This window comes from Dipodomys spectabilis, unplaced genomic scaffold (genome assembly GCF_019054845.1).
Source record: "Dipodomys spectabilis isolate Male_0828 unplaced genomic scaffold, ASM1905484v1 ptg000140l, whole genome shotgun sequence".
Taxonomy (NCBI): domain Eukaryota; kingdom Metazoa; phylum Chordata; class Mammalia; order Rodentia; family Heteromyidae; genus Dipodomys; species Dipodomys spectabilis.
Window position 1 is genome coordinate 35234938 of NW_024870817.1, and position 26778 is coordinate 35261715.

At 36.3% G+C, this 26778-nt stretch overlaps 1 protein-coding gene across 3 annotated transcripts in view; it reads left to right on the forward strand.

Moving 5' to 3' along the window:
• Elovl7 (ELOVL fatty acid elongase 7) overlaps nucleotides 1–25142 on the forward strand; it is a 77354-nt gene extending 52212 nt beyond the window's left edge. For all 3 annotated transcript variants that reach the window (XM_042690888.1, XM_042690889.1, XM_042690890.1), the window contains exons 2-8: nucleotides 1388–1514; nucleotides 8260–8450; nucleotides 11407–11487; nucleotides 12346–12402; nucleotides 14539–14644; nucleotides 20576–20712; nucleotides 24168–25142. In XM_042690888.1, coding sequence (XP_042546822.1) covers nucleotides 1451–1514; nucleotides 8260–8450; nucleotides 11407–11487; nucleotides 12346–12402; nucleotides 14539–14644; nucleotides 20576–20712; nucleotides 24168–24377 — 846 coding nt within the window. In that variant the 5' untranslated portion in view covers nucleotides 1388–1450 and the 3' untranslated portion in view covers nucleotides 24378–25142. The remainder of the gene's footprint in view (nucleotides 1–1387; nucleotides 1515–8259; nucleotides 8451–11406; nucleotides 11488–12345; nucleotides 12403–14538; nucleotides 14645–20575; nucleotides 20713–24167) is intronic.
• Nucleotides 25143–26778: the final 1636 nt, after the last annotated feature.

The following is a 26778-nucleotide window of genomic DNA, read 5'->3' on the forward strand; positions in this document are numbered from 1 at the left end:
CTCTGTATGTGTGTGAATGCGCACGCTTGCTCGTGCACACATGAGTATGTGCATGCACATGTTCCAGCACTGGAACTTACTCAGGACCACACAGTCTCACTTGGCTTTTTCTCTTAAGCTGGTTCCCTCTCGCTTGAGCCACCCTTCCACTTCTGATGTTTGCTGGTTATTTGGAAACAAGAGTTTCAGCAACTTTTCTGCCCAAACTGGCTTTGAACTTCAGATCTTAGCCTCCTGAATATCTAGGATTACAGGTGTGAGCCACCAGTGCCCAACTCTCCTTGGCTCTTAAGGTCTTTTTCTCTCTCTTTCAGTATTTATTTCACCTAGAACATGAAAATCTTGCATATAAATTGAATGGAGGGGTTAGATTGGCAAGTCTGAAGCTGAATGAGGGCTGGGTACAATGAGCATATAAACTGACATGTTGAATGGTCACTCCTTTGTATAAGTACATAAAGTCACTAAAAATATAATTTAAAAACTTGCATATAATTCAGTAGGCAACTACACTACATGCCTTTTGAGTCATACTTTCAGTCATACTTGCTGTGTTTTCAGTGATTGCTGCGATTAAAAACTGCCGAAGTCTATTTCATACATGGATGTCATAGTCCCAATGAAACCTATTATTTGTGTAATTGGATTGAAAAATCTGTGGGCACAGGAAATTTGCCAGTGACGTCAGCGGGATTCATGGTTTGAGAAGCTGTTGTGGGCCCATTGTCTTACACATCCCATTAGTAATTTGAGTTAATTTTAAGATAGAGATGTTTTTTCCTCTTTTAATTTATGTGTCCTTCTTTTCCAGTGACTACTAATACTTGGTTAAGACACAAATCCTTACTAAGACTTTTGGCTCCAACTTTTTTATTTTCAATAAACTATTTTGTTCAACTAAAAACGAAGTCTCCACATAGGATCTTTAAGCGTTTGTGTATCTTCTCCACTTTCCTCTTCCACTTCTTTTTCTTGCTCCTCCACCGCCACCACCTCCTCCTCCTCTTCCTCCTCCTCCTCCTCCTCCTCCTCCTCCTCCTCCTCCTCCTCCTCCTCCTCCTCCTCCTCCTCTTCCTCTTTTTCTTCTCTCCTCCTTCTCCTTCTTCTTCCTTCAGCTGTGCCATGATGGTATAACCTTCTCCTGACTTATTTTCTCCATAAGAGGGAGATATCCTATAGAGGTTACTAGAACTTTAGCCTTTTACAGGGAAGTTAGTAGAGTCCCTAAAAGACTGGAAATCTCACATATTTGAAACTGAATCAGCATTTATTGTGATTTACTAATGGATTTACCCTCTAAGTTTATTGCTCTGCCAGTTATTCCTATTAATTTTTTAGCATTTTAAATATTACATTACTAAAACCTTGCCTTTATTTGCATTTATAGGTGATAAACTCATTTGTTTTTTACTGGTGATTCCATTAAAATACTCAGTAAATCTTGTGGAAAATGGCCTTCAGCGACCTTACATCAAGGACTGTGCGCTTTTATGATAATTTAATCAAAGATGCTGGTGAGTAACCAAATTTCTTAATCAAGGTTAATCTTTCTTTTTATATCACATTCTCATATTAATAGGATTTTTATTGAAATGGAATGAGAGACTATGGCTTCACACTCCTTTATTACTAGTTAACAAAGAGGATTTCATTACATATAGAGAGATATAGCTACATAGATATTTATTACAATGGTTACCATGGTGAAAATAGCTTAAATACTCGGTGAAGGAGCCTGGTTAATGAATGATGGTGCATTGGCATAGAAGTCATTACCAGTAATTTTGGAGTGCTCTTTGAATTGATTCTTCTCCTAAGGGAAATTCTGGTTACTGACAATTGTGCCTACATCGATACTGATTCCTAAATGGGAATATTATAGCCCCCACTGGGATATCAGAAATTTTGGCATGGAATACTGAAGTGATACAGATTCTGAAGTCCTGGCCTTTTAAAAAAATCAATGGTTAGAACACTTGATACTATAGAAAGAAATTTAAAATATGTCAAATGAAAGCAAAAGTTAAAGTACCACATGGATTTCTTTTGTGGAAGTTAACAGTTATTCCTAGTTGTTAGAATCATGTTTGTTTGTTTCTGCTTTGGGGGCTTGAACTCAGGGATTTGTAATTGTCCATAGCAAACATACACTCTAATCCTGGACTTCACACAAGCCTTATGAGTTATTTTTATTTAATTATGTCTGTATTTAAAATTTTTTTTTAAAATTTTGGGTTGGTCGTGGGGCTTGAACTCTGGGCTTGGGCGCCGACCCTCAGCTCTTCAGCTTAAGGCTAGTGCTCTACCTCTTGAGCCACAGCACCACTTCCAGCTTTAAAATTTACAAGAACTATAGCCAATGTGTATTGCTTCTATAACTCTCTCTCTCTCTTTCTCTCTCTCTGCTTGAATTTGAGGCCTCATACTCTTGCTTAGCTTTCTTTTCTTTTCTTTTTATTGGTGCCAACTCTACAGCTTGAACTCATGGCCTGGGCACTGTTCCTGAGCTTTTATGCTCAAGGCTAGCCTCTACCACTTGAGCTATACACAGCTCCACTTTTGGCTTTTTGCTGGTTGATTGGAGATGAGGATCTTATAAACTTTTCTGTGTGGGTTGGCTTTGAATTGCTATCCTCAGAGCTCAGCCTCCTGAATAGTTAGGTTCTAGACGTGAGCCACTGGCACCCAGTTTTGCTTTGTTTTTTGTGGGTTTTTTTGTGTTGTTTTTTTTTTAAATCAGGGCTGCTATTCTACCATTTGAGCCATGCCTCCAATCTAACATTTTAATGGTTAACTGGAGACAGAGTTAATGCAGACTTTTACTACCCAGGCTGGCTTTGAACTGTGCTCTTCCAGGTTGTAGCTTCTTGAATAGCAAGGATTACACATGTGAGCCATTGGTGTCTGGCTTTTTAAAATTACTACTTTTTTTTTGTTTTTTTTTGTCGGTCATGGGGCTTGAACTCTGGGCCTGGGCGCTGTCCCTCAGCTCTTCAGCTCAAGGCAAGCGCTCTACCACTTGAGCTACAGTGCCACTTCCGGTTTTCTGGTGGTTTTTATTGGAGATAGGAGTCTCAAGGTCTCTCCTGCCCGGGCTGGCTTTGAACCATGATCCTCAGATCTCAGCCTCCTGAGTAGCTAGGATTACAGGCGTGAGCCACCAGCGCCCGGCTAATTACTACTTTTTTTAAGTTACATATACTCACCACCCTATTTTAGATTGGCCTTTAACTCAAGAGTCAAATGGACTTAGATGATGGTCCTACAAATACAAAATGTTTTAATATGAACTCACAATTCCACTTTCTCCTTTTATCTGTGGATCAAGCTATTTATATTTTATTAGAAATACTTCCATCAAAAAGCTGAGCAATAGGATTGGGAATAAGGCTTAGTGTAGAGTGCCTGCCTAGCATGCATGAAGCACTGGGTTTGATTCCTCAGTACCATATGAACAGAAAGGCTGGAGGTGGCATTGTGGCTCAAGTGATAGAGCTAGCCTTGAACACAGAGGGAATGAGGGACAGAGTCCAGGCCCTGAGTTTAAGCCCCAGTACTGACAAAAAAAAAAAAAAAAAAGCTGAGCAATAGTAAATGAAAAAGAGATGACAAGGGGCTAAGGTAGTTAAAGACAAATGAGGAGAGTCCTGGAAAGAGTTGTAAACAAAGCAGGAAATATAAAAGAAGCGAAGAAGGGGGAAGGCAGTGAAGGCATATATCTCAAGTTAGACTAATTTGAAGTTTGGAGTAGAAGGAAGGCCTGAAGGCCATGAAATGAAGAGATCTAGAATTTACAACCGTCACTACTGAAGACTAAGAGATTCTGAACAAACTACATTTCGGCTGAGTCTCAGTTTCTTTGTGAGGAAAACAAAGGTGAAAAATAATAGCACCTGCCAAGTATTGTGGCATGTTATTACTGAGGAAGTATTCCAACACAAACAGTAGCAGTTACTGTTCTAGAAGACAGGATTTTATCTTCTACTACATTTAATATAAAGTATCAACTAAACATTTCTTTCTTCTCCTTTTTTCTTCCTCTTTCTCTTCTTCATCTTCTCCTCTTCTTTCTTCTTCTTTTTGTCCAAGCTAGCCTCATAGTCAGGTTTTCCCGACTCAGCCTTCCAAGTGTACCATTAAGCCTAACTAAGTATTTTCCTTGATAATATTTCTTTTCTTGTCAGGGACCAGCAGGATTAGAGATGTTTGGGGTAGGGGGGGTTGTGTTTTTTTCTTAATTTACAATTTTATGGAAACCTGGGAGACTTTTGTCATTGTACTTTGTATGGTATTGTTCTTTGAGAAGCATTAGTTTTACTTTGGAAAAGATCTGGCTTTAGTCTAACCTATAATCAGGGGTCAAAAGTTTCAAATGTATTTTTGACTTTGCCCCTAATCCTGAATCGACTTCAAAAAACAAAAACAAAAACAACTTACTGATCATCATGATTTTCAGATTGCTGGAGAACTAGTAGTCAGGCATAGCTGTTTCACGTGGAAAATTCCACAGCCACAACAATTTAAAGTGGCTTAATTAACACTTAAGCTGAAAGAGGATTTCCTATGCTTCTTAGATATGAAATGCCAGATTTCGAAATACTGCTATAGTAGTCTTTGGGACTGTAGAAAATGAAAAACGTTTTAATGATTAACAAGTAACTTTTTGTGTTTGATAGTAATCATTTTTCCGACTTAGTTGTGGTCTTACAGTTCAAAAATATAGAATGGGAGTAGGATTTTTTTTGAACCCTTAGAACTTCAAAAAGTGCTAAGTGCTTGAGATACACATTTACTTTTCCTTCCAGATGCTTAGAATCTTAAAAGGTGTACTCTTTGATCTAGTGCATACTTAAGAAGAGAACAATCTCTCATAAGTAGTTGATGGAAAAGCTCATTAATATTCTATAAATGCAGCATTGTACTTTGCCTATTTTCTCTCTCTCTCTCAGCATTATTAAGTAAGTCATAAATCAGAATTTAGATAATCAGGTACAGTTTCTGCTTTCATCTTGGCTCTACCAAGAGACTAAACCAACTCTGATGCCAAGCAGATGATAGAAGAATCTCTCCCTCACTCTGTCTCTCTGTCTCTCAGGGAAGTGGGGAGCACTCAGCCCTGAGCCTAATGTAATTTATGGGATCATAGACTAAGTCAGAATTAACTTTAAATGTCATTGAGCAGTCCCCTCTTTAGCTCCTGTATAAAGCTGTGGCGTACATGTGAATGGAGAGCATTTAGTAGAGAGAAGGGTTACTCTCTCACATGGAAGTGACCTCCATTTTCAGCAAGGTAGAACTGCTGCCAAGAGAGATTGCAGGAAACAGGAAGTGTGAACAATAGCCAGAGCTGCAAACATTGTGTTCAGACTTCAAGTTTTGTTTCCTCAGTGAGGAGGAGCTAGTTTAAAAAATAAGAGAATAATCTCAGCAGAGCTTTGCTTTTACAAAGTGAATTTGAAAACTATGGAAGTCAGATGCAAGAGACTAGGTTGAGAGGCAGGGAAAGCACATTGAGACAGGGCTGAGCACCTAGTGGAAGACCTTGTGAAGACAGGTAGGGGAATTTGGTTAGACACCAGACCTGTGGTTCTCCACTCATGGTCATCATAGTAGCTTTTATACAATTATTATATATATATTATATATACATATATTATATACAATTTATAGAATTATTATATATCAACAGATTGTAGGTTTGGATATTTATGGGGTAAAATGATGTTATGATATATACATATATATGTGTGTGTGTATATATATATATATATATATGCTGTAGCAAGGTAATAAACATAACCATCACTTCAAGTTCTTACCATTTTTTTTTGTGGTGAAAACATTTAAAATTTACTCCTAGCAGTCTTGACTTATAGAACACACTATTATTAAACTAAAGTTACTATGCATTAAATCTCAAAGAAACTGATTCTTATTGTCTAACTCTTTGACCAATATCTCCTCTTCCATTTTGTCTCCCAAACCTCTGATGATCCCATTTCCCTGAGTTCTAGTGTTTTATTTTATTTTTTGGATTTTCTTTTATTTAATTTTTTAAAATTTTTATTTTTTTATTATGAAAATACTGTACAGAGGGGTTACAATTACATGGGCAAGATAATGAGTACATTTCTTATCAAGCATTGTTGCCTCCTCCTTTGTTAGTTCCAGTGTTTTAGATTTCATATATATGTGAAATCATGTAGTGTCTGCCTGGCTTATTTCACTTAGCATAATAATGTTCTTTTTCAGTTCATGAAGCTTCATTCTTTTTTTTTTTAAGGCTAAGTGATATTCTATTGTGTGTGATTGTGTGTATGTTCACACACACTGTTATTCTGTTGTCGACCTATGAATAATACCACAATGAACCTGGACATGCAGATATCTTTTACTGATCCCTTTCAATATATGAAGAAGTGGGATTCCCATTGACCATAGGGCAGTTCTGTACAATCATCTATAATTGCTATATTCATTTATGTTCATCTCACAAATATACAAAGATTTCCCTTTCTCTGTATACTTCACAGTGCTTGTTATCTTTTGACTTCTTCATATGAGCAGTTCCCACCTAAGTAAGATCTTGTTCTGTTTCTTTTGTGTTTTCTTGTGGTACTGGGGCTTGAATTCAGTGCCTCGTGCTGTGTTCTACCACTTGAAGCATGCCTCGAGCCTTGCTTCTAGCTGGTTATTTTGTTTGTTTGTTTGTTTATTTTTTTAATTTAATTTTATTTAGCTGGTTATTTTCAAGATAAGGTCTTACAAACTTTCTAAACCAGCTGGCCCTGAACTTTGATGTTATGCTCTCAGCCTCCCAAGCATTATAGCCACTGGCAACTAGTTCTCATTCTGGTTCTGATTTGCATTTCCCCCAATGATAAGTTATATTGAGCATTTATTCATATTTCCACTGGCCATCTGCATGTCTCTCATTTCTAAATAGTGAATCAGGTTCTTTGTCCAGTTCTTTTTTATGTATTAAAAAAGTGTATGTTTCCTAAGATCTAGGATTCTGATTGAGTTGGCTTAGGATTATTTTTTGTCATGGACTTTTAATGGCAAAATATAAGAGGTAATTAATTGTGCTGCTGTGACAGAATTTGTACTGTCACAGCAGCAGCAAGTTTACTGACCGCTTAAACCTCTTTACATGAAATTTATTTAACTTTATATGAAATACATGTTTTATGCCCAATTCACAGATGAGCAAACTAAGCACAGAAAAGTTAAATCAGTTTCCCAAAACTATATATCAGGCCAGAGAGTAAGCAGGGGTCATAACACAGATTGTCTTGCTCCAGATTTTTGGTGAAATAGAATTTTTAAAGCTTGGTATTTTATTATTTGAAAATGATAGATTAACCAGCTTTTTCCATAATATTTTTAATATGTAAGACTTGAAAGTCACACATGGGATTTTAAGAAAAGGTCTATGCTGAAAATGTTAAGTTGTAGGAAAAAACAATTTGTTTAAAAAATTGTTCTCTTCTGCTTCCTGAACCAGCCCAGCGTGGTTCTCCTGGCTTATTTTCTTCCTACTGCTACCAGAGAAAGAACCAAAAGATGGTGTCATTTGATATTTTCCATATGGAGACAATGAAACTATAAGATAAAATAAATTCCCAATTAAGAAATCTGTATTAGTGCTTAAAAATAACTGAAGTTGCTGGATGCTGGTTGCTCATGCTTATAATCCTCGCTACTCAGGAAACGGAAATCTGAAGATCATGGTATAAAGTCCATTTGGTTAGGAAAGTCTGTGAGACTCCAACAAACTACAAAGCAAGCCAGAAATAGAGCTGTAGCTCAAGTGGTAGAGTGCTTGCCTTAAGTAAGAAAGCTCAGGGGCAGTGCCCAGGCCCTAAATTCAAGCCCAGCACCAGCATAAAAACCCTAATTACAATCCATAATTGAAATTACTGTTATCAACAGAATAATATGAAATTTTATAAAGTGAAGGGAAAATCCAGTCTTCCATACTCTCACCACATAAAGTGATACTAATGTCTTCCTGTGGTGCTGTTACCATTGTCTTTATTTCATTAGGAATAAAACCTATACAGTAAAATGATTTATGATGTTTGTATACCTAAGATTTGTATTGCCCACTGATAACAGGGACCTATTAAAGATTGATCAGCTTACTATCAATATCAGGTTTCAGGTGCTCATCTGAAAAAAAAAGTTGGTCGCCCTCAATTTTGTCTTGGCAAGTGTGTGCATTTACACATTGTTTTTTTTTTTTTTTTCTCTTAGATCCAAGAGTTGAAGACTGGCTCTTAATGTCCTCACCTCTGCCACAAACCATCATCCTGGGACTCTATGTCTATTTTGTCAAATCTCTGGGACCAAAGCTCATGGAGAATCGAAAGCCCTTTGAACTCAAGAAAGCAATGATAACGTACAATTTTTTCATAGTACTCTTTTCTGTGTATCTGTGTTATGAGGCAAGTGTCTTCAGTATTCCTAATGGGAGAATTTTGCCCAAGTCTTTGTGTTTATGTGCCATTTTTTTTGTAACTGATATAAGTTAACGTGTTGAGAGGTAGGAATTTTGAAAACTGAGCTCATGGGAACAAGTGCATAACAAAAGACATTTTATAGGTAGGCCAGATAATAAACGTATAATCCAAAGATTTGTACAGTTAGCCTTAGATAATTGACTGAATTCATGAACATTAGTTTTGAGGCAAGTCATGCTCAGAGAAATCAAATAACTTACTCAGAGTAAAATAGTTTAAGTGAAGGACTGATACTTGAATACTGCATCTGGTATCAGAGTTCCTTCTGTGTCTGTAATGAGTAGTCATCATCACGGTAGAAACTTCTGGTATCTGTGTGATAAGCTACACAATGATGGACTATTTGGGTTTTATTTACCTGAACTTTGAGGCAAAAGAGAGCATAGACTCATACAAAACAGTAGCTGGAGGAGCTAGTCCTTTGATTGTCACTAAGGGGAATAGGCTCTCTACACTCTGAAAGCAACTTCACAAATTCTCTCTCTATAATACTGTCAACATACTTGCCACCCAAGTGTACCCACTTCTCTAGGATTCTTTTCCGTTCTAGCTGATTTCCTTATTCTGTTATTTCTCCAGCAGAATAGCTTGCTCTAACCACAATTTACCAGTGCTCATTCATAACTCTACGAGGAGCTGCAGTAGCTCCCTGCCCTCCTTAACATCAACCTGATTCTTGCTACAAATCTACCTGATCCAATCACCTAAAATCTACGCTGGCCTTCTTCTTCAAAGGCCTCCCTGAAGCTTTTATTTCTAAAATTAACTCACAGACCATTCTAGTGTTTCTTCTAGAGTACAAACATCTGAATGGGAATATGTGTGAGAGGTGGGGAACAGAGAAAATGCAGGCTCTCATAGATAAATAGCATGTTCTCATAGAAAAATATATACAGTGTACAGTACATTATATGAGGGTTAAAAACAGCCTTGGAAGCCAGGAAACTAGGGACAAGTTGGTCCTGATTCTGCTACTAATGAACTGCCTGATTTTGAGCAAGCTGCTGAACCTTTCTAGGCCTCAATTCTTTCATTTTATAAAGCCAAGACTGAAACAGACTGTCCATCTCCTTTATTTCTTCTTTTTTTGCACCATTAAAATATTATTCTGCCAGAATTGGATACTTAAGCCTTTCATCCTAATGCTCAGAGACAGAGAGAGGCAGGAGGATCTTGTTGAGTTCAAGGTCTGCTTGGGCCACATGGCAAGACCTTGCCTCAAAATTAACAAAAATCATCCTGATGAAGTCTTGTAAATGTTTGTTTTAAAAACTGAATTTATTGTAATGTTGTCATTTAGCTTTAATAGTAAGAAAAACAAATTTAAAATGTGCTTTGGTAGCATCAGTAACAACTTAAGAAAGATGCTATAACTTATAAGGATAATAAATTAGCAACTAGGCATTGCTCACACACAGAATCCTAGCATTTGGGAGTCTAAGAAAGGAAGATCATAAGTTCAAGGATAATCCAAGCTATATAATAAGATCCTGTTTTTGTTTTTGTTTTTTTGTCGGTTGTGGGACTTGCACTCTGGTCCTGGCCACTGTCCCTCAGCCCTTCAAACTCAAGCCAAGCACTCTACCACTTGAGCCACAGTACCACATCCAGTTTTCTGGTGGTTTATTGGAGATAAGAATCTCACGGAGTTCTTACCCGGGCTGGCTTTGAACCGAAATCCTCAGATCTCAGCCTCCTGAGTAGCAAGGATTACAGGAGTAAGCCACCGGCACCTGGCCAAATCCTGTTTTAAAATATAAACAACACACACACACACACACACACAAAGATAAATTAGTGAACAAAGCATATTATCACTACCCAATATTTAGCCAAATATTTAATATATGCACTAATTTTAAATTAAAGCTTATAGGTTTTCATTTTTAACTACTTTTTTCTTGCCAGTCCTGGGGCTTGAACTCTGGGCCTGGGCTCTGCTGTCCCTGAGCTACTTTTGCTCAAAGGCAGAGCTTTACCACTTAAGCCACAATTCCACTTCTGGCTTTTTCTGTGATTAATTGAAGACAAGAGTCTCGAGGACTTCCTGCCCCAGCTACCTTCAAACAATGGTCCTCAGATCTCAGCCTTCTGAGTAGGTAGAATAACAGGCATGAACTACCAGCGCCCAGCTCTAGCTACTGTTTTTGAACGAGTATCTTCCCACTATCAAACTGAAAGAAGTCAATATAATCTTTAAATTATAATTCAAATTTATCAACAGTAGGTGTTTTCTTTTGCCATCAGTGCAAGGTTAGTTAATGGACATGTTAGAATGAAGTCTTGCCAGATTGCACTCATACTGTTAACAAGAGCAATTTAATTTTTACTTGTTTTGTGGATCCAAATTGTCTGAGTCTTATTTTGTGGATCCAGACTGAGTCTTGTTTTGTGGGAGAGTTCTCAACAACCATATCACAACACATGCACTTAGCCAAGTAAAGGTACATTGAGGAATTTTGGGTTGCCCATCTACTTTTTGATTAATAAGCAATACTTGAGGTTGGAAGATCTGAAATGACCAGAAACAACAGATCTAGACCTAGGTAAAAGTACACAAACGCATAGATGTACATAAACTAGATTATTAACCAGATTATTGCTGATTGTGTCCTTCATTACACTCGAATGATCCTCCCAAGAAATGCGCAACTTAATCAGAACGTAATTGGTGTAAATGATATATGAGTTTGTGGTTTTGAAAATCCTTAATATCAATGTTTTCTATGGAGTGTGTCTACAGTTGATCACTGTTTTTATGGCCTTCCTCTGTACTGATTGCTGGTTCAGCCCCTACTGCAAGAAACATGCAATCAAAACTACCTTTGTTTTAGCTCTTGAACAAATGCTTCCTCTTCAGTCTGCATGTGCTCTCTTGCAGTTTGTGATGTCTGGCTGGGGAACAGGTTATTCATTTCGATGTGACCTTGTTGACTATTCACAGTCACCCAAAGCAATGAGGGTAAGTTTCTCTGTGGTAAAACTTGCAACTCAATTCAATGGGAAAACTTTTTGGACTCTGTTTGCAGTACTAGCTGTGAAATGGCAAAGAACAAATGATGCAACTGTCAGATCATGTATGTTGAAGGAAAGCTAAAAATTATAAGAAAAAATCAGTGAATGTCAGATGTGTAATTTTTCTGTAAGATGCAAATACTTTTTAAAATTACTTGCATTTCAAAATAAATTCATATATGATCCCTAGGAAGAAAAAGAAAAACAGATTTACTATAAGAAATCTAGCAATTTTACTTCAAGATACATTCCTAAAGAAATGGAAGCCAAGGACCGAATGAGATAATTGTACACTCATGCTCATAGCAGCGTTGTTTATAGTAACCCAAAGTGTATGCAACCTAAGGGTTTGTGGATGGTGAATGTTTAAGCAAAATTAAATTTATTTAGCTTTTAAAAGAACATGGATGAGTTCAAGGACATTATGCTATGCTGACTGAAATAATGGTTACAAAATGACAAATACCAGAGGATTCATCTTATACAAGGTGCCTAGACTAATCAAAATAATACAGACAAAAGAGAAAGAGATGTATGAGCCTGGAGGAAATGCAAGGATGAGAAGTTGCTTTTGCCTGGATACAGAGTTTTAGTGTCACTAGAGGAAAGAATTCTATGAAGGGGGAACAGTGACAGTTGCACAATGTGAGTGACTCTGCTTTGTACATTAATAAAAGTTTAGATGGTAGACTTTGTTATGCATTTTCTCCCGAAAATTTAAACTTTTCTTCCATGAAAAACATAGAATAAAATAAATTCATACCTATGCATGTAAATGAATGTATATCTATGTGTGTTTCTGCAGATGTTACGTGTCTGCTGGCTTTATTACTTCTCCAAATTTATTGAGCTGTTAGACACTGTGAGTATGTAGTCACCTGGTTAAGTAAATCATTGCTGTTTCAGTGAAAGTAATAAACTTCTGTGGTGTGGTTGTCTGATAGCCTAATTATCTCTTCTCTCTTTACCTCTTATCTGTACTTCTAGAGACTAGATAAGATAAACTTATTTCCCAGTATTTCACAATCTCTAAACATTTTTAAAATATATATTTATATGTATCTAAATTAAATAAACAGCTAACTACTACACATGCTACAAAAAAGAAACAAACGAACAACAACAAAACAACCAGTATGTCTTCATGTAGATGATGGCAGTTATTTTAAGAAGCAAGTTCAGGAAGACAAGAGCACAAGACCATCTTATATTTGGTCCTTTATATGGAAGCATCATGTTAACCATATCCCTTTAAGATACGAAATACTCCAAAATTCATCAGCTTACACCAGGCTGAGACATTACCACTGGAGTATCGGTAATTTGGGGGACACCAGAACTATCTCCTTGCCCTTCTGAAGTCTGTACTTGCTGGGCCTTAGCTCATCAGATCTTGGTGAGGATCCACTCTGGACTTGGGTGTCATAGACAAATGACAGGGATTTATATTTGATAAGAAGGAAAGCCATGAACTTTCATTTCCAGCGTAACTCAGGAAAGACTGATAGTTAATGACAAGTAGAACTTAGTTATTTGGAACTAATCTTGTTCTGAGACTGACAGTGTCTCTGGAATATATGCCACACATTTCTTTAGGAAATAATAACATACTTTACACTGTCAATTGGCTAGTCATATAATGTCAGAAGAGACTTTGATGAATTTAGAGTCTAGTGGTTGTCAAACTTTAATATGTATTAAAATTCCTCAGGGGCTTTGTTAAACCACATGGACTCTCAACCTTAGTGCTCTGATTTAATAGAGCTTGGGTGGAGCTCAAGAATGTGCTTCCAACAAGAAATCAGATGATGCTAAAGCTGTTCATTCAGGGACCACTTTTGGCCCCCTGCCATCCTTCCTATTAATTGCATTAGGAATAAAACAAACAAATGTGTACCCCACCTTTTGAGTTTTGGTTTCAAATGGTTTAGAGTTAGAGACCAAGGCTGGCTATTAAAAATATTCTTTGATATTATTTGGTATGCAGTCAGCGTTGAGAACCATTTATCTACTCTCAAACTCTCACTTAGAAAAAAAGTTGAAGCTAAAAGCAATGTATCTTATCCAGGGAAAAGCTTCTAAGTGGGACAAAGCTCCAGATGGTTAGTTTATGGCTTAAAAAAATTGTACCAGGCTGCATTCTTCCATGTGCATAGCCAATGCATTTTGGCTTTCATTGACTCTGCTTTGCATGTTCTCAGTTCTAACTTCCATAAGGAAATTGTTGCTGCCTTTGTGGCCTTTCCTAGATGACATTTCTCCAGTACTTCTGTTATGTAATTTTTTGTGCTTTGTCATGATTTTTATTCAGAATTTTGCCATGAAATACTTTTGAATATCCTCCTCCAACCCAAATTCTACTCATTTGCTTGTAGAATTTCTGCAGACCTCTGGATATGATCAGAATGATACCTTTCTGACCTTCCTCATTTTTCTAGTACAATGTTGCTTTTGTTTCCATCATATTTTTCAAATGCGCTCTTCAGGTTTTTTTCTCCCTTCATCTTTCATTAATAAGTTGCTAACTTGATTTGTTGTTGTTGTTGTTGTTGTTTGTTGCAAGTCATCTTTCAGTGTGATCCCTTATCCGAAGTGGTAGGATGTGTGAGAGAACAATGAAATGATTGCAGCCCTAACAAGGATTTTTTCTATATGCTTCCAAATTCAATGAGACTTTGTTTTAACCAATAATATTTCTCTTGATAATTTGTTTGGCCAAAGTTTTCACTTCCTACGTTTGATTTTTAAATCTACATGGAACTTCTTATTTTCTTACTGGGACTCCCACAATTAGGTATCTATCATACCTAAGTTTCCTCACAACAATGAATATTGCAGCTTGCCCAGAGAGAATCAGCCTTCTGAAAGCCCTCTGTAAAGCTGTTCTTTCCAAGAAAATATGATGTGAGATAGTTTGCTCTTTGCCAATACGTTCATAAGAGTTGATAAGTTACTGCATGATTTTTTTATGAACTTCATTTTCTTTAAATTATTCCAGATCTTTTTTGTTCTGCGTAAGAAAAGTAACCAAGTGACTTTCCTCCATGTCTTCCATCACACTATCATGCCATGGACCTGGTGGTTTGGAGTCAAATTCGCTGCAGGTAGAAAAGGGAGAGCTGGGATCACGTGATAACAGTTTTACTATGCTACAAGTATAAATTTTAGCCTTTAATATAATTTACAAGAAACACAAGCAATCCAAGAGTCACTTCGTTGAACTTCTGACTTTCAAAATAGTACTTGTGTTAAACATAGGACTCTTTACTAGACTCTCCACACTATTAATTCTTTTGATAGGCATGGCCAGGTATTCTAAATGTATTATTCATTTTGTTCCTATTTTATTCTTTCCTCATAGAGTTCTACTACAATCTTTATATAAGTAAACAATAAACAGTTTAAATGGTATCAAAAATATGTTGGCTTCATAGGAGTCTAGTTAGATAACTGTTCTTTCTTTCCAGTAAGTTAGAATGTTTATCACAAGTTCTATGACTTGTTAGCCTTCCAATGGCTAATCCATTCCTGTCATAGTCCATTTTGTGTTACGCTAACCAAAATACTTGAGGCTTAAAAAAGAGGCCTTAGGAAAGGGGTTTGTTTAGTTGACAGTTTGGGAAGCTAAACGTCCAAGATCAAGCAGCCACTTCTATTTAGCCTCTGGTGAGATTCTTCTGGTGGTGTCAATATGGCAGATGGCATCATGGCAGGAACACATGGAAGACAGAAGAGACCTGTCAGGAGAGGAAACGAGTCTAAGGAAGGGCCAGCCTCATTCTTTTGTAACAACCTACTCTAAGTTAACTAACCCACAAGATTACCCATGCTTCCAGCATGGGAACCTTTGATGAACAATGATATCCAAACTATGGAACACAGCAGGTCTTTAAATACATGTCAGATAACTGCAATTACCTTCACTTCCCAAAGCACACTGTCATGTGAAAGGATGTTTAGTTAGTGTCTTTTGGGTCAAAGATACTTCAAAAGCTTGATGCACAGGCTCTTTTGTTTGTTTCAGTTTGATTTTATGTCCCTGCACATTTAGAATTGGAGACAGTAGGCAGTAATTTTATCCTATCTTAAGGTTTTGGATTTTTTTCTTCCATAATGGGGCTTGAATTCAGGGCTTTGTGCTTGGTAAGCAAGCATTTTACAACTGAAACCATGACCCATCCCATTTTGCTTTAGTTGCTATTTTAGATAGGGTCTGCTGTTTTTTTGCGTGGGGCCAACCTTGGACCATGGTCCCTCCATTTTTTATCCACATGGCAAGGGTAACAGTCAGGCACCACCACATCCACTTGTTCTTTTGAGATAAAGACTCAGGAACTTTTTATCTTGAGTTGGCATTGAACTGTGGCCCTTTCACCTCTATGTCCCATACAGCTGGGATTTACAAGTGTGCACTACCAATCTCACCTCGTTCATAATATACTAAGTAAGCAGTATCCTCAAGTACATATTCTTACATTTGCACATTGTGTTTGGAGGATTTGTTTCTTTCTAGTTATCTTTCCATTGTAGAAGTTTTAATATAAACTAACTCATCCTCAGCAATGCTTTAACATTTCTGTGAATAGCTCACCTCTACTAGGCATTTTGTCCCTGCTAGACTAAAAGAAGAAGTGCAGTTTTTTGAGATTTAGACACTTGACATAGGGTGAAAGGATGTGGCTAAGCCAGTTGTAAAATGTCAGAGCTAGAGGAGCCATAGGGGCTGAGAAACATAGGTAAAGGGCCTTCAGATATCATGTCCCAGTGTATAAAGCATTTTCTTATCTCATGTTGGTATTTATCTGTGAAGGAATTTGTTAAACTAAATGTAGCCACTTTTTCCTATGATGTATGCCAGTGTACAAATTAAACCCGTGGTCTAACAAGATAGTCTTAGCTCTGCCCAATTAAAAACCCTAAGTTAACTGTAGTATTTAGTCTTCATTATTTTTACTCATCCCACCAAAAATAAAAAAGAATGTTAGTAAAGGTGTTTTCACAAACATAATTTGTTTAACTTTTCCATGAGACTAGAATACAGCTGACCCTCTGTATTTATTATTGAAAATACTGAAAAAAATTGCATCTGTACTGAATATGTACAAACTCTTTTCTTATCATTCTCCCAAAGTAGTAAAACACGACAAGTATTTTTATAACATTTTGTTCCTTGGTATTGAAAGCAATCTAGAGATTATTTAATTATATGGAGGATACACAAGGTCTTTGGCAGGTAGTACACTATTTCATATAAGGGACTAATGTTGAATACCTAGATATTAATATCCTCAGAGGCATCTGCAACCATCTTGCGTGGGTCTTGAGAGATGACTGTACTATCATAGCTCAGAAAAATAAATATAAAATGATTAGAAGACAATGTTCCAAAATATTCCCAGGTGATTTGGAGGTATTGAAACAAAAAGTAGTTTCCCTCCCTTTGTCATCCTCTATATTTTCCAATTGCTCTGTATTGAATATCTGTTAGCTCTTTAATGGGAGATACACATGTTATTTAAAGAATGGAGAAAGTTCTTACTTTCAAGTTTGAACTCATTCATAGTTTTAGTTTCCATCCCCCCAAACAAGCAATGGTTTCACTAGTGAAAACTGAAACATGTAACCTGCCTGGATTTTTAAGTGTCACCATGTTTCAGGACATCAATTATTTATAATGGGTTCCTCATCCACACCCCAGTGCCCCTTATCTGTACAAAATGTGCAAGGGCAAAAATGACATTTTCTTGTCTCCTGTGTATTCTGAGAGTTGGTGCTTCATTCACTCTTTTTTTTTTAATTTAATTTAATTTTATTTGTGAACATACTGTACAGAGGAGTTACAATTACGTGGGCAGGATAATGCGTACATTTCTTACCAAGCATTGCAGCCTCCTCCTTCATTCACTCTTATGTGGGGTGTTTTCAAGGATACTCGCACAGCTTCCCTAATGAGTGGCAAGTGCAGTCTTAGGAAGTGTGCTTTGCCATCAGCTTCGATCTTTAGGATACTGGCGGTTTAAGCCATTCTCTTCAAAACCTTGAGCACAGCAGATCTCTAGTATTTGATTGCCTATTTGTCTTTTGTACCCTTCTCTGAGATGAAAACAATTAGCTTTTCTTTTCAATATGATAAAAACATTTCTGGGGCCATTTAAAAATATTGTATTGAGATTCTCTTTGAGAGACATGGAGAATTGTGATAATTACCCAGGTTAATTCTACCCCCAACCCCCAACCCAAAGAAGTAAAATGTGATGGCATTAATTGTGACTCATTCCTGAAATGTTTGCTTTTCAGATCTATTCTTGTAGAGAAAGAAAGCTTAGAAAATCATTTGAAAATGAAAACACTTCCAAAGAATAAAAGGCATTGCTGATTAAAATATCATTTCTCTGTGAAAAAATTCATTCCAGTAACTTGCCAGAAAATAATCATCAATAAAGAAAACAAGCAAATTTTAATTTTATTTAATTTATATTCTGCTCAGTAACTGTCACTAAACAAACACTTCTAACTAAATTGGTGCTTTCTTAAATTCCTATCACAGAATTCCCATTTTAGGTTATTTAAATGGTGAAGTGGAAAACAGGATACTTTTCTATCAAGTAACAGTGAGAAACTCTGCCTGAGTCCCTTGTAAGGCAGAGTTGGATTTCCTGTATATGTATTTTCATGAGCAAATGGACCTGGTGGTTATCTCTTGAAGTAGCTTGACTTCTAAGCTATTAAAAATAGACAATTATTCTATTTTCAAGTTACCCTGGAAAGGTGTGTTGACATTACTGAATTTATGTGGTCAGGTTGTTTTGGGAAGATTAGTTTGTATTAATGTAAATTGTAAAAGTTGAGAAGTTGTTAATTTTCTTCATGAATTTGTTTTATTCTAACATTTGTGACCATTTAGGGTTTAGCTGAAATTTGATTTACTCTTCTCAGAAGCAGAAAGTTTAGGAAACATGTCATAAATGAGGCATTGGGGGAATATTTACCTACATAAAAGAAACAATTTAAAATAGGTCATTTGAAGTGAGTAGTTTAATAGTGGTAGTCTCTAAAATTATCTATAACTGTTGTTATTGTGAATAATTATTGGTAAGTAGTTTCTAGTATGCAACAGTTTTATGGTATGTTTCCTTAGAATGTTATATTAGAAGGGATAAATTTATATTTATATATAAAGTATATAATTGTATATAGTATGTCTACCTAAGTTAGACTCAATATTCGCTTTACTTTTAGAATCGAGGAATTCTGGAATTAAGAAAATAAGAGTATCTTGGCATAAAACTTAAATTATTGGCCACTAAGTAGAGTCAGATCATACATTAAAAAATGAAGCTTCCTTTGTGTAAAACCCTTGGGAAAGAGACCCTAGTGAGAAATCCCATTATCTATCAGCTAATCTTTTCCATGGACTGCTGCTATTGTCAAAATAATTGAAATGATTGTCTTCTATTTCCAAGTGATTTCTGTTTCTTTTACAATTGAAGTTAGTGAAATTAAAAGAGGAAAACTCAGATAGGAAAGTATAATCAAATGGAAGCTATAAACAAAAAAGTGGCTTAACAGTTAATACTTATTTATTTTGGAAAAAACAATAATTGCTTAAAATCAATTTAGCATAGCTTACTAATGAAAGCCAGTGTTTTTACTGCCAGAACTTTTGTGACACGAATAATATTTAATGAAAATTATTGAGATTGCAGAAAGTGAATTTGATGCCACACAATGACACAAACACAAATGTTTTTGAAACCCTGTCCGTAATAGATCAAATTAGAAACAATGTAAATGTTTTTAAATAGGAGAATGAATAAATGCTGCCACATTCATGCTACTATGGTGTAATACTACAGCAGTATAAAGACATATTATTGCTGGCACCAGTGGATCATGCCTGTAATCCTAGCTACTCAGAAGTCTGGGATCTAAGAATTGTGGATCGAAGCCAACTGAGGCAGTTAAGTCTGTGAGATTCTCATCCCTAATTAACCACCAAAAAGCCAGAAATGGAGCTGTGATTCATGTGATAGAGTACTAACCTTGAAGAAAAACTAAAAAGCCTCAGGAACAGTTCTTAGGCCCTAAGTATTCAAGCCCCATGACTAGCAAACACACACACACACACACACACACACACACACACACACACACACACACACACACGAAGTTATTAGCATATACAGAAACACACATGAATTTTAAAAATTTGTTGAAAAAAGGCATGCACAGAAGTGTATGCTATGTGTAAATTTCATTTATGGGGAGTTTAATAGGCAAAACAAATGGTGGATGATACAATTAGAATGAAGGGAATCTTCAAAGGGAATCTTATGTGCTATTGTGAATAGTCTATCTTGACCTTGTTGGTGGTTACAGTGGTATATGTGTAAAAAATATTAACTTTTATGCTTAAGATGAATTTACTTTGTCTACTTTCTCTATGTTAACCTTCACTAAAAATAAATTCTGATTATTGTTATGCTAATGTATCATATTTAAGAGGTAACTCAACCTGGTAGTTAAAGTAAATCTAAATCATAAGACCATCTTACAGTTAAAATGTAACAAATACAAACATGGTAATTTATTGCACTGAATATATTTTCTAGCTCCCTCTAGTTTCTTTTTTTTTTTTTTTTTTTTTGTTGGTCGTGGGGCTTGAACTCTGGGCCTGGGCTCTGTCCTTCAGCTCTTCAGCTCAAGGCGAGCGCTCTACCACTTGAGCTACAGCGCCACTTCCGGTTTTCTGGTGGTTTATTGGAGATAGGAGTCTCACAGTCTCTCCTGCCCGGGCTGGCTTTGAACCGCGATCCTCAGATCTCAGCCTCCTGAGTAGCTAGGATTACAGGCGTGAGCCACCAGCGCCCGGCCTCCCTCTAGTTTCATAACTGGTTTACAACATTGATGATAGTTCATATAATTTTTTCCTACTAAATGTAAGAAATGATTATACTAAAATCTTATTTTAGGCAAAAGTGCATCTGATTGTAAGGAACAATGTCCCCATATTACACATATTTTTATCTTTCCAGGTGGTTTGGGGACATTCCACGCTCTCCTAAATTCAGCTGTACATGTGGTAATGTACTGCTACTACGGACTATGTGCAATGGGACCATCCTACCAGAAATATTTGTGGTGGAAAAAATATTTGACATCATTACAGCTGGTGAGTAATTAATTTTCTTTAAAACCTGATATGAAATGAAACTGGAGTCACTTGTTTTCTCTGTGGATTCAGATCTTCCACCCCCAGAAAAGAGCAGAGTTTATAATAAAGTATGGGTATAAGATCTGGTCACTATACAATACAACGATAGATATCTCAATTCTTTCTATGTTATTTGAATTTGTAAGAACTTCATTCAAAACAACATATAATTTGTAGAAGAGGCTCAAGAAGTTATGGCAGTATCTGCATCTGTATAAGATCTGGACATTGCTGCATGTGTTTTTAAGAAATATATGTTTAAAATAATCTGAAAGTTTTGTAGCTCTCAAGAGGCATAATATTAAATTAGAAGTTAGAAATTCCATATCTTAGGTCTAAATAACTTTAAGACACTGTAACTTTGAATAATGGATCTTCCTGTTTATTCCTAAAGGTAATCTTTCCTCTAATAAGTAAAAAGCATCATAAGTAAAAAGCATCATGAGGATTAAGTGAATAGAGAGTAGACCAATGCATATGTATTACATAAAATTGAATCCTGAATACTGCCCTCAAGTAAACAATCTGAAAGAATACAGGCATTCAGTTTAGACCAAATAATATCTCCTAAGAATTAATCCTAAAAGTATATGTGGCTATGAGATGAAGATTTGCTTTAAACTTTGTTCTCTATTGAAGAAGGATTCTTCCAAGTTTACGGTCTATATTAAATTGAGTATCATATTCTGATAGTGATACCAATGAGAAAATAGTTTAGGTTTAGCTAGCTTGTTGAAGATTCATTTTATTTAAATCCTATAACCTGTTAAGTGAAATTTGGCACATTTATATAATGTGTTCTTTCAGATGAGAGATTGATACTTTATTCTGTAAAGACTCTCAATTAAAATCAGACTACATATCCTTGAGGATATGTTTTGTTGTATTAAAGTTGACAACCATCTAAATAAACAATCATAAAGAAATGGTGAAATAAGTTATTTTAATTCATTCTTTGGAATACTATGAATCATGAAAAATTAGTTACCATTGTTTCTTTTTAAAGTATCTTTTCTCATTGTGAAGTAACATGCAAAGAAATTAGAATGCCTAATTAGACAAGAAGAAAGAAATATAAACTGAACTGGAGGACTGGCCTCAATGAAAGAGCCTTTGTCTGTGTTGAGTGATGCTTTGGTTTTGATTCCCCAGCACCATGTAAATAAATAAACAGAATAAACAATCCTACCACACAGGGAAAATAGTGCTGGTATATTTATTTGCTCTCATTTAACTTATTTTCCCCTTAAGAATGCAATATCTCTTTACAATAAAAAATATAGACTAAAAAAAAGAATGCAGTATCCTTTATAGAATGTTACTTATAGAAACTTGAATTAGCCTTTTGTCATTTAAGATACTAACGTGAAAACTTTTTAATAAAATGGAAAAATTCTAATGTAGCAAAGATGTGCACTGGTGGGTAAGATTGTCCTTAGCCTTGATAGGGTTTTATCTCTTCTGAAAAATTAAAGGGATAACTAACCACTGGGCAAGAATGTCATGAAAGCTCATTAAGAGAGGTTGGGAATTCAAAGCTACTGGGAAGAGAAAAAACAGCAGCAAAAATAATCATTCAGTGGGGAAAAAATGAACAAATGAAGAAAAGCAGTTAACAAGAAAGCATGGCTAACCAAAGTCCAAACTCCTATATGTCACAGAAAACATGGAGTAATAAGAAACAGTGAGTAGCTACTCAGGAGGCTGAGATCTGAGGATCCCTGCTCAAAGCCAGCCCAGGCAGGAAAGTCAGAGAGACTCTTATTTCCAACTAACCACCAGAAAAACTGGAAGTGGCACTGTGGCTCAAGTGGTAGAGTGCTCACCTTGAGCTGAAAAGCTCAGGGAGAGTGCCCAGGCCAAGTTAAAGACCCATGCCTGACAAAAAAAGAACAGAAAAGAAAAAAAAGAAGAGAAACAAAGGGATGAAAGGGGAAGACTATGGTGAAAATAGAACAAGGAAATCTCTGGGAGTTGACTAGGAAGCAGAGAGTCAAGGGTAAAGGCGTGTGACAGTGTGGGGAGGGTCCCCACTGGAATGTCTTACATACGTGTATGGAAATGTCACCATGAATTCCCCTCTTGTATAGCAAATATATTAACAAAAACAAAGAAGAAAGATAAGTGAAAAAAAAAAGAGAGGTTGGGAAATTAACTCAATGGTAAGAGTGCTTGTCTAGCAAGCAGTTCAGTTATCAAGCACTTAAAAAAATGTGTTGAATACTGCAAAGGAAGTTGCTGATCATAACAATAAAATAATAATGAGAGAAACTACACTGAGGGTGGGCACCGGTGGCTCATGCCTGTAATCCTAGCTACTCAGAAGGCTGTGATCTGAGGATCATGTTTCAAAGCCAGGCTGGGCAGGAAAGTCCATGAGACTCTTTATCTCCAATAAACCACTCAGAAAACCGAAAGTGGCACTGTGGCTCAAGTGTTGGGGTGCTCACCTTGAGTTGAATTGCTGAGGGACAATGCCCAGAGTTCAAGCCCCACAACCGACATAAAAAGAAAAAGAAAGAAAGAAAGAAACTACATTGAAATCTTAACCATGGTTATAACTAGATGGATTCTCGGTAATATTTATTTATTATAGAATTTTACTTTTCTGAAATTCCTACAACATACTGCCTTTTTAATCAGATTTTTTTTAAGTATGAGTGAGTACACACACACAAAAAAAATGTCTTTGCTAGGACTATATGGAATTTTCCATTCCACAAAGCCTTTGAGCCTCACTAGAAGTATCCATAGTTGGCCACTGGGACTTTAGTTTTCTTTTGGCATGGAGACTGTTCATCCAGACTGGTTTTGAATTTATGAACTTAAGTGATCCGTCTTCCTCTGTCTCCAGGGCAGTGGAACTACAGAGGTGAATCACCATGTCTGACTCCTTTCTAGGACCTTTGATCTATGGCAGTCAAAAACATAGTAGATATGAGAACACAACAATGCTTTGGCTCCTACAAAAATGAACAGGACTCTAATTTGCATTTTTAACTTTATAAAAATGAAAATGCCTATTTTAAATCTGAGTGTTTGAAATTGAAACCATCCTGGAAAATTAGGGCACAATTAGATCCCTGTGTATTTCTTCAGAGTCAAGGATTCAAAAGAGAGACAAAAGAGTTTTTATTTCTTCCAAAGAAAACCTTGCCCTTGGGTTATCTGAATAGTAAAAGGGTCATTTCAGGGCACACACTAGGAGAGATTTAACTAGACCTCCTGGAGTTGTACAGTTTATATTTTGGCACTACGCTACCCATTCTTCCTCCAGGGGAAGCTCGTTTTAAAGATGGACTTCCTCACCCAACAGTAGTCTGGATATAATTAACAAGTTTGTAAACATAAGCGGCCAGTGAATTATTAACCCTTCATAGCTCAACAACTTTTCTACTCTTTTCATTTTTCAGATCCAGTTTGTCATTGTCACCATCCATATAGGCCAGTTCTTCTTCATGGAGGATTGCAAGTATTCGTTTCCAATCTTCCAGTATATTATCATGAGTTATGGGTGCATCTTTCTGCTGCTCTTTCTCAATTTTTGGTATCGTGCTTATACCAAGGGTCAGAGATTGCCCAAAACTATAAAAAATGGAAATTGTAAAAACAAACTTCACTAAAATATAAGCTAAACCTGAATCTGTGATTGAGACCTATATCTTGTCTTCCTTGACAATCAAGAGATATTTACCTACTCAGTACATTTTTGTATATTTTTCAAAACCAAAAGCTTGTATTTTCTATGATGAATTATTGGAGTTTCTGATCTCTGAGAGCCTAAAGGTCCCAGCTACATCTTCTGATTACGAGAGCCAAGACTAACCAGAAGGTTTTCCGCTGCTTGTAAACCTTATCAAAATGTTTTATGTCACACATGTGCTACAATGGGAGAAGGGTGTGAAGCAATACAGTTCTCTTTGGGGAAGTCCAACATAGATGAAAAATGCCAGACATTTTGAGCTTGGACAGAGATCCCTGGGGTACAACAGATTCCTTCTACTGAGCTGGAGACCTCTAACTGCAGGCTCTGGCTTTGTGACTTACTGATTGTATTCAGAAAATTCTATATTTACTCTAGAATTTAGTTCCCACTCAAAAGAGCTAACAGAGATGAACATTAAGCGGATTTTTGATAAGTTTTTGTTTAAAATAGGCATGTTGCCATGGATCTTTCAAGTAGTTGCTACCAATTGTGCTGATAAGACTTCCTTCCTTACCCTTTGGTTATACAAACTTTAAAAGCAACAGTTCTCTCTCAGTGAGTACACTGGTGTCCTTGACAAAATGGTCAACTTAACATTATTTTGATGGGTTAATGAACACCTTGCAATTACTACTTTACAGTTAATTTTATATATTTCTAGAAACAGATGAAAGTGTCAATTTAAAAAGTAAGTACTGTGAGCCAGGTTCCGGTGGCTCACACCTGTAATCCTAGGTACTCAGGAGGCTGAGATCTGAGGATCAAGTTTGAAGCTAGTGTAGGCTGCAAAATCCATGAGACTCTCGTCTCCAATAAACTACCAAAAAGCTGAAAGTGGAGCTGTGTTGGTAAAGTATAGACTTGAGTCAAAGAAGTTCAGGGACAGTATCGAGGCCCTGAGTTCTAGCCCCAGGACCAGCACACTAGGAAAAAAATCTGTTGTCAATTGTAGTATACTGTCAATCAGTGATATTGTCAGGGTTTAAAGGATGATCTTGGATGTGTGTGTGTGTGTGTGTGTGTGTGTGTGTGTGTGTGCACTCATGTGCGTACAAGCTAGATACTTAAATGTTCATATGATAAGCATACTACAGGTACCCTTAAATCATAAATAATTTTAGACTACCCTTTGTTCACGATTTCTAGAGTAGCTTATGAAGGAACTGATAAAGGAAGTTATGGCACAGTTTGGTTATATAAACAAAGACTTCAACTCTGAGAGACAGACAAACTATATTTGTTATAGAAATATACTACAAGGAAAAGTATTTTCCAGAATAATGAACTAGCTTGGATTTCCTTTTTCAGATTTTATAAACCATATAATGAAGGGCTAAAATTCATCTGGCATCGGCTTTTTCCCCCCAAGTAGGTACTTTTCAGAATTCTTGCATTCTTGTGTTTTCTTGATGAATCAAAACTACTGATCTATAGATTGTCTAAGAAATAATGGACATTTGTGAATCTTTTCTTAGTGCTTTCTTTTTCCTTCTATATATTTATGCTCAGTTTTGAAGGATTGTTTATGTGTGAAAGACTTTATAAACAATTAGTACTTAGTACTTAGGCCCCACTTATTCTGTAGCATTTACAGACTTATTATACTACAAAGTCTGAATTTTCACTGATTGTAAACCCTGTATTTCCATCTCCTTTTGAATCCATAGCTTTAAACTGTGGCCTTTTGTTTTCATACTTAGCAAATTCATAAGACATTTGCCACTAAGTGACCTTTAGTGATTTTACTTGCTTACAGTGTGAGAATATGAGGGTTGGTAAATGGGGGAATTTTCTTATTCTTAGAAAAATTTTTTAAAATATATTTATTTCACTGTGAAGGTCTCAGGGATCCTTAAGTGTTTTCTTGTTGGGGTCTTTGTATCCAAAGACCTGTGTTAAAATGAGATGGTGTGGTAGGTGCTGTTATATATACACAAATTTCCAAAGACTCAAGTAGTATAAAGACCCAAGGAAGCAAAGATGAAAGAAAAAACTAGAGAGTTACTTTTTTCCAAGCTGTGTTGTATAACTTGTCCTTAGTCTTTAAAATGTTTGACATGCCTATGAACTGACCATGACATTAAGTGACATGAACAGAGACAGGGAAGTGGAAGTTTACATGAAAACAGATCATGGCAGAAGTATTCTCCAAGTCAACATCAGAAGATCAAAACTGATACACTGGATATAAAAATTTATTGAGCAACGTTTTGTTGGAAAGTTTTGTGTGGTCAGATAGTTTCTATTGAGCTTTCATTTTGCTTTTCAGAACTTTGTTACATTTGGATTTGCTTACATTAAAAAAAAATCCCAGCTAC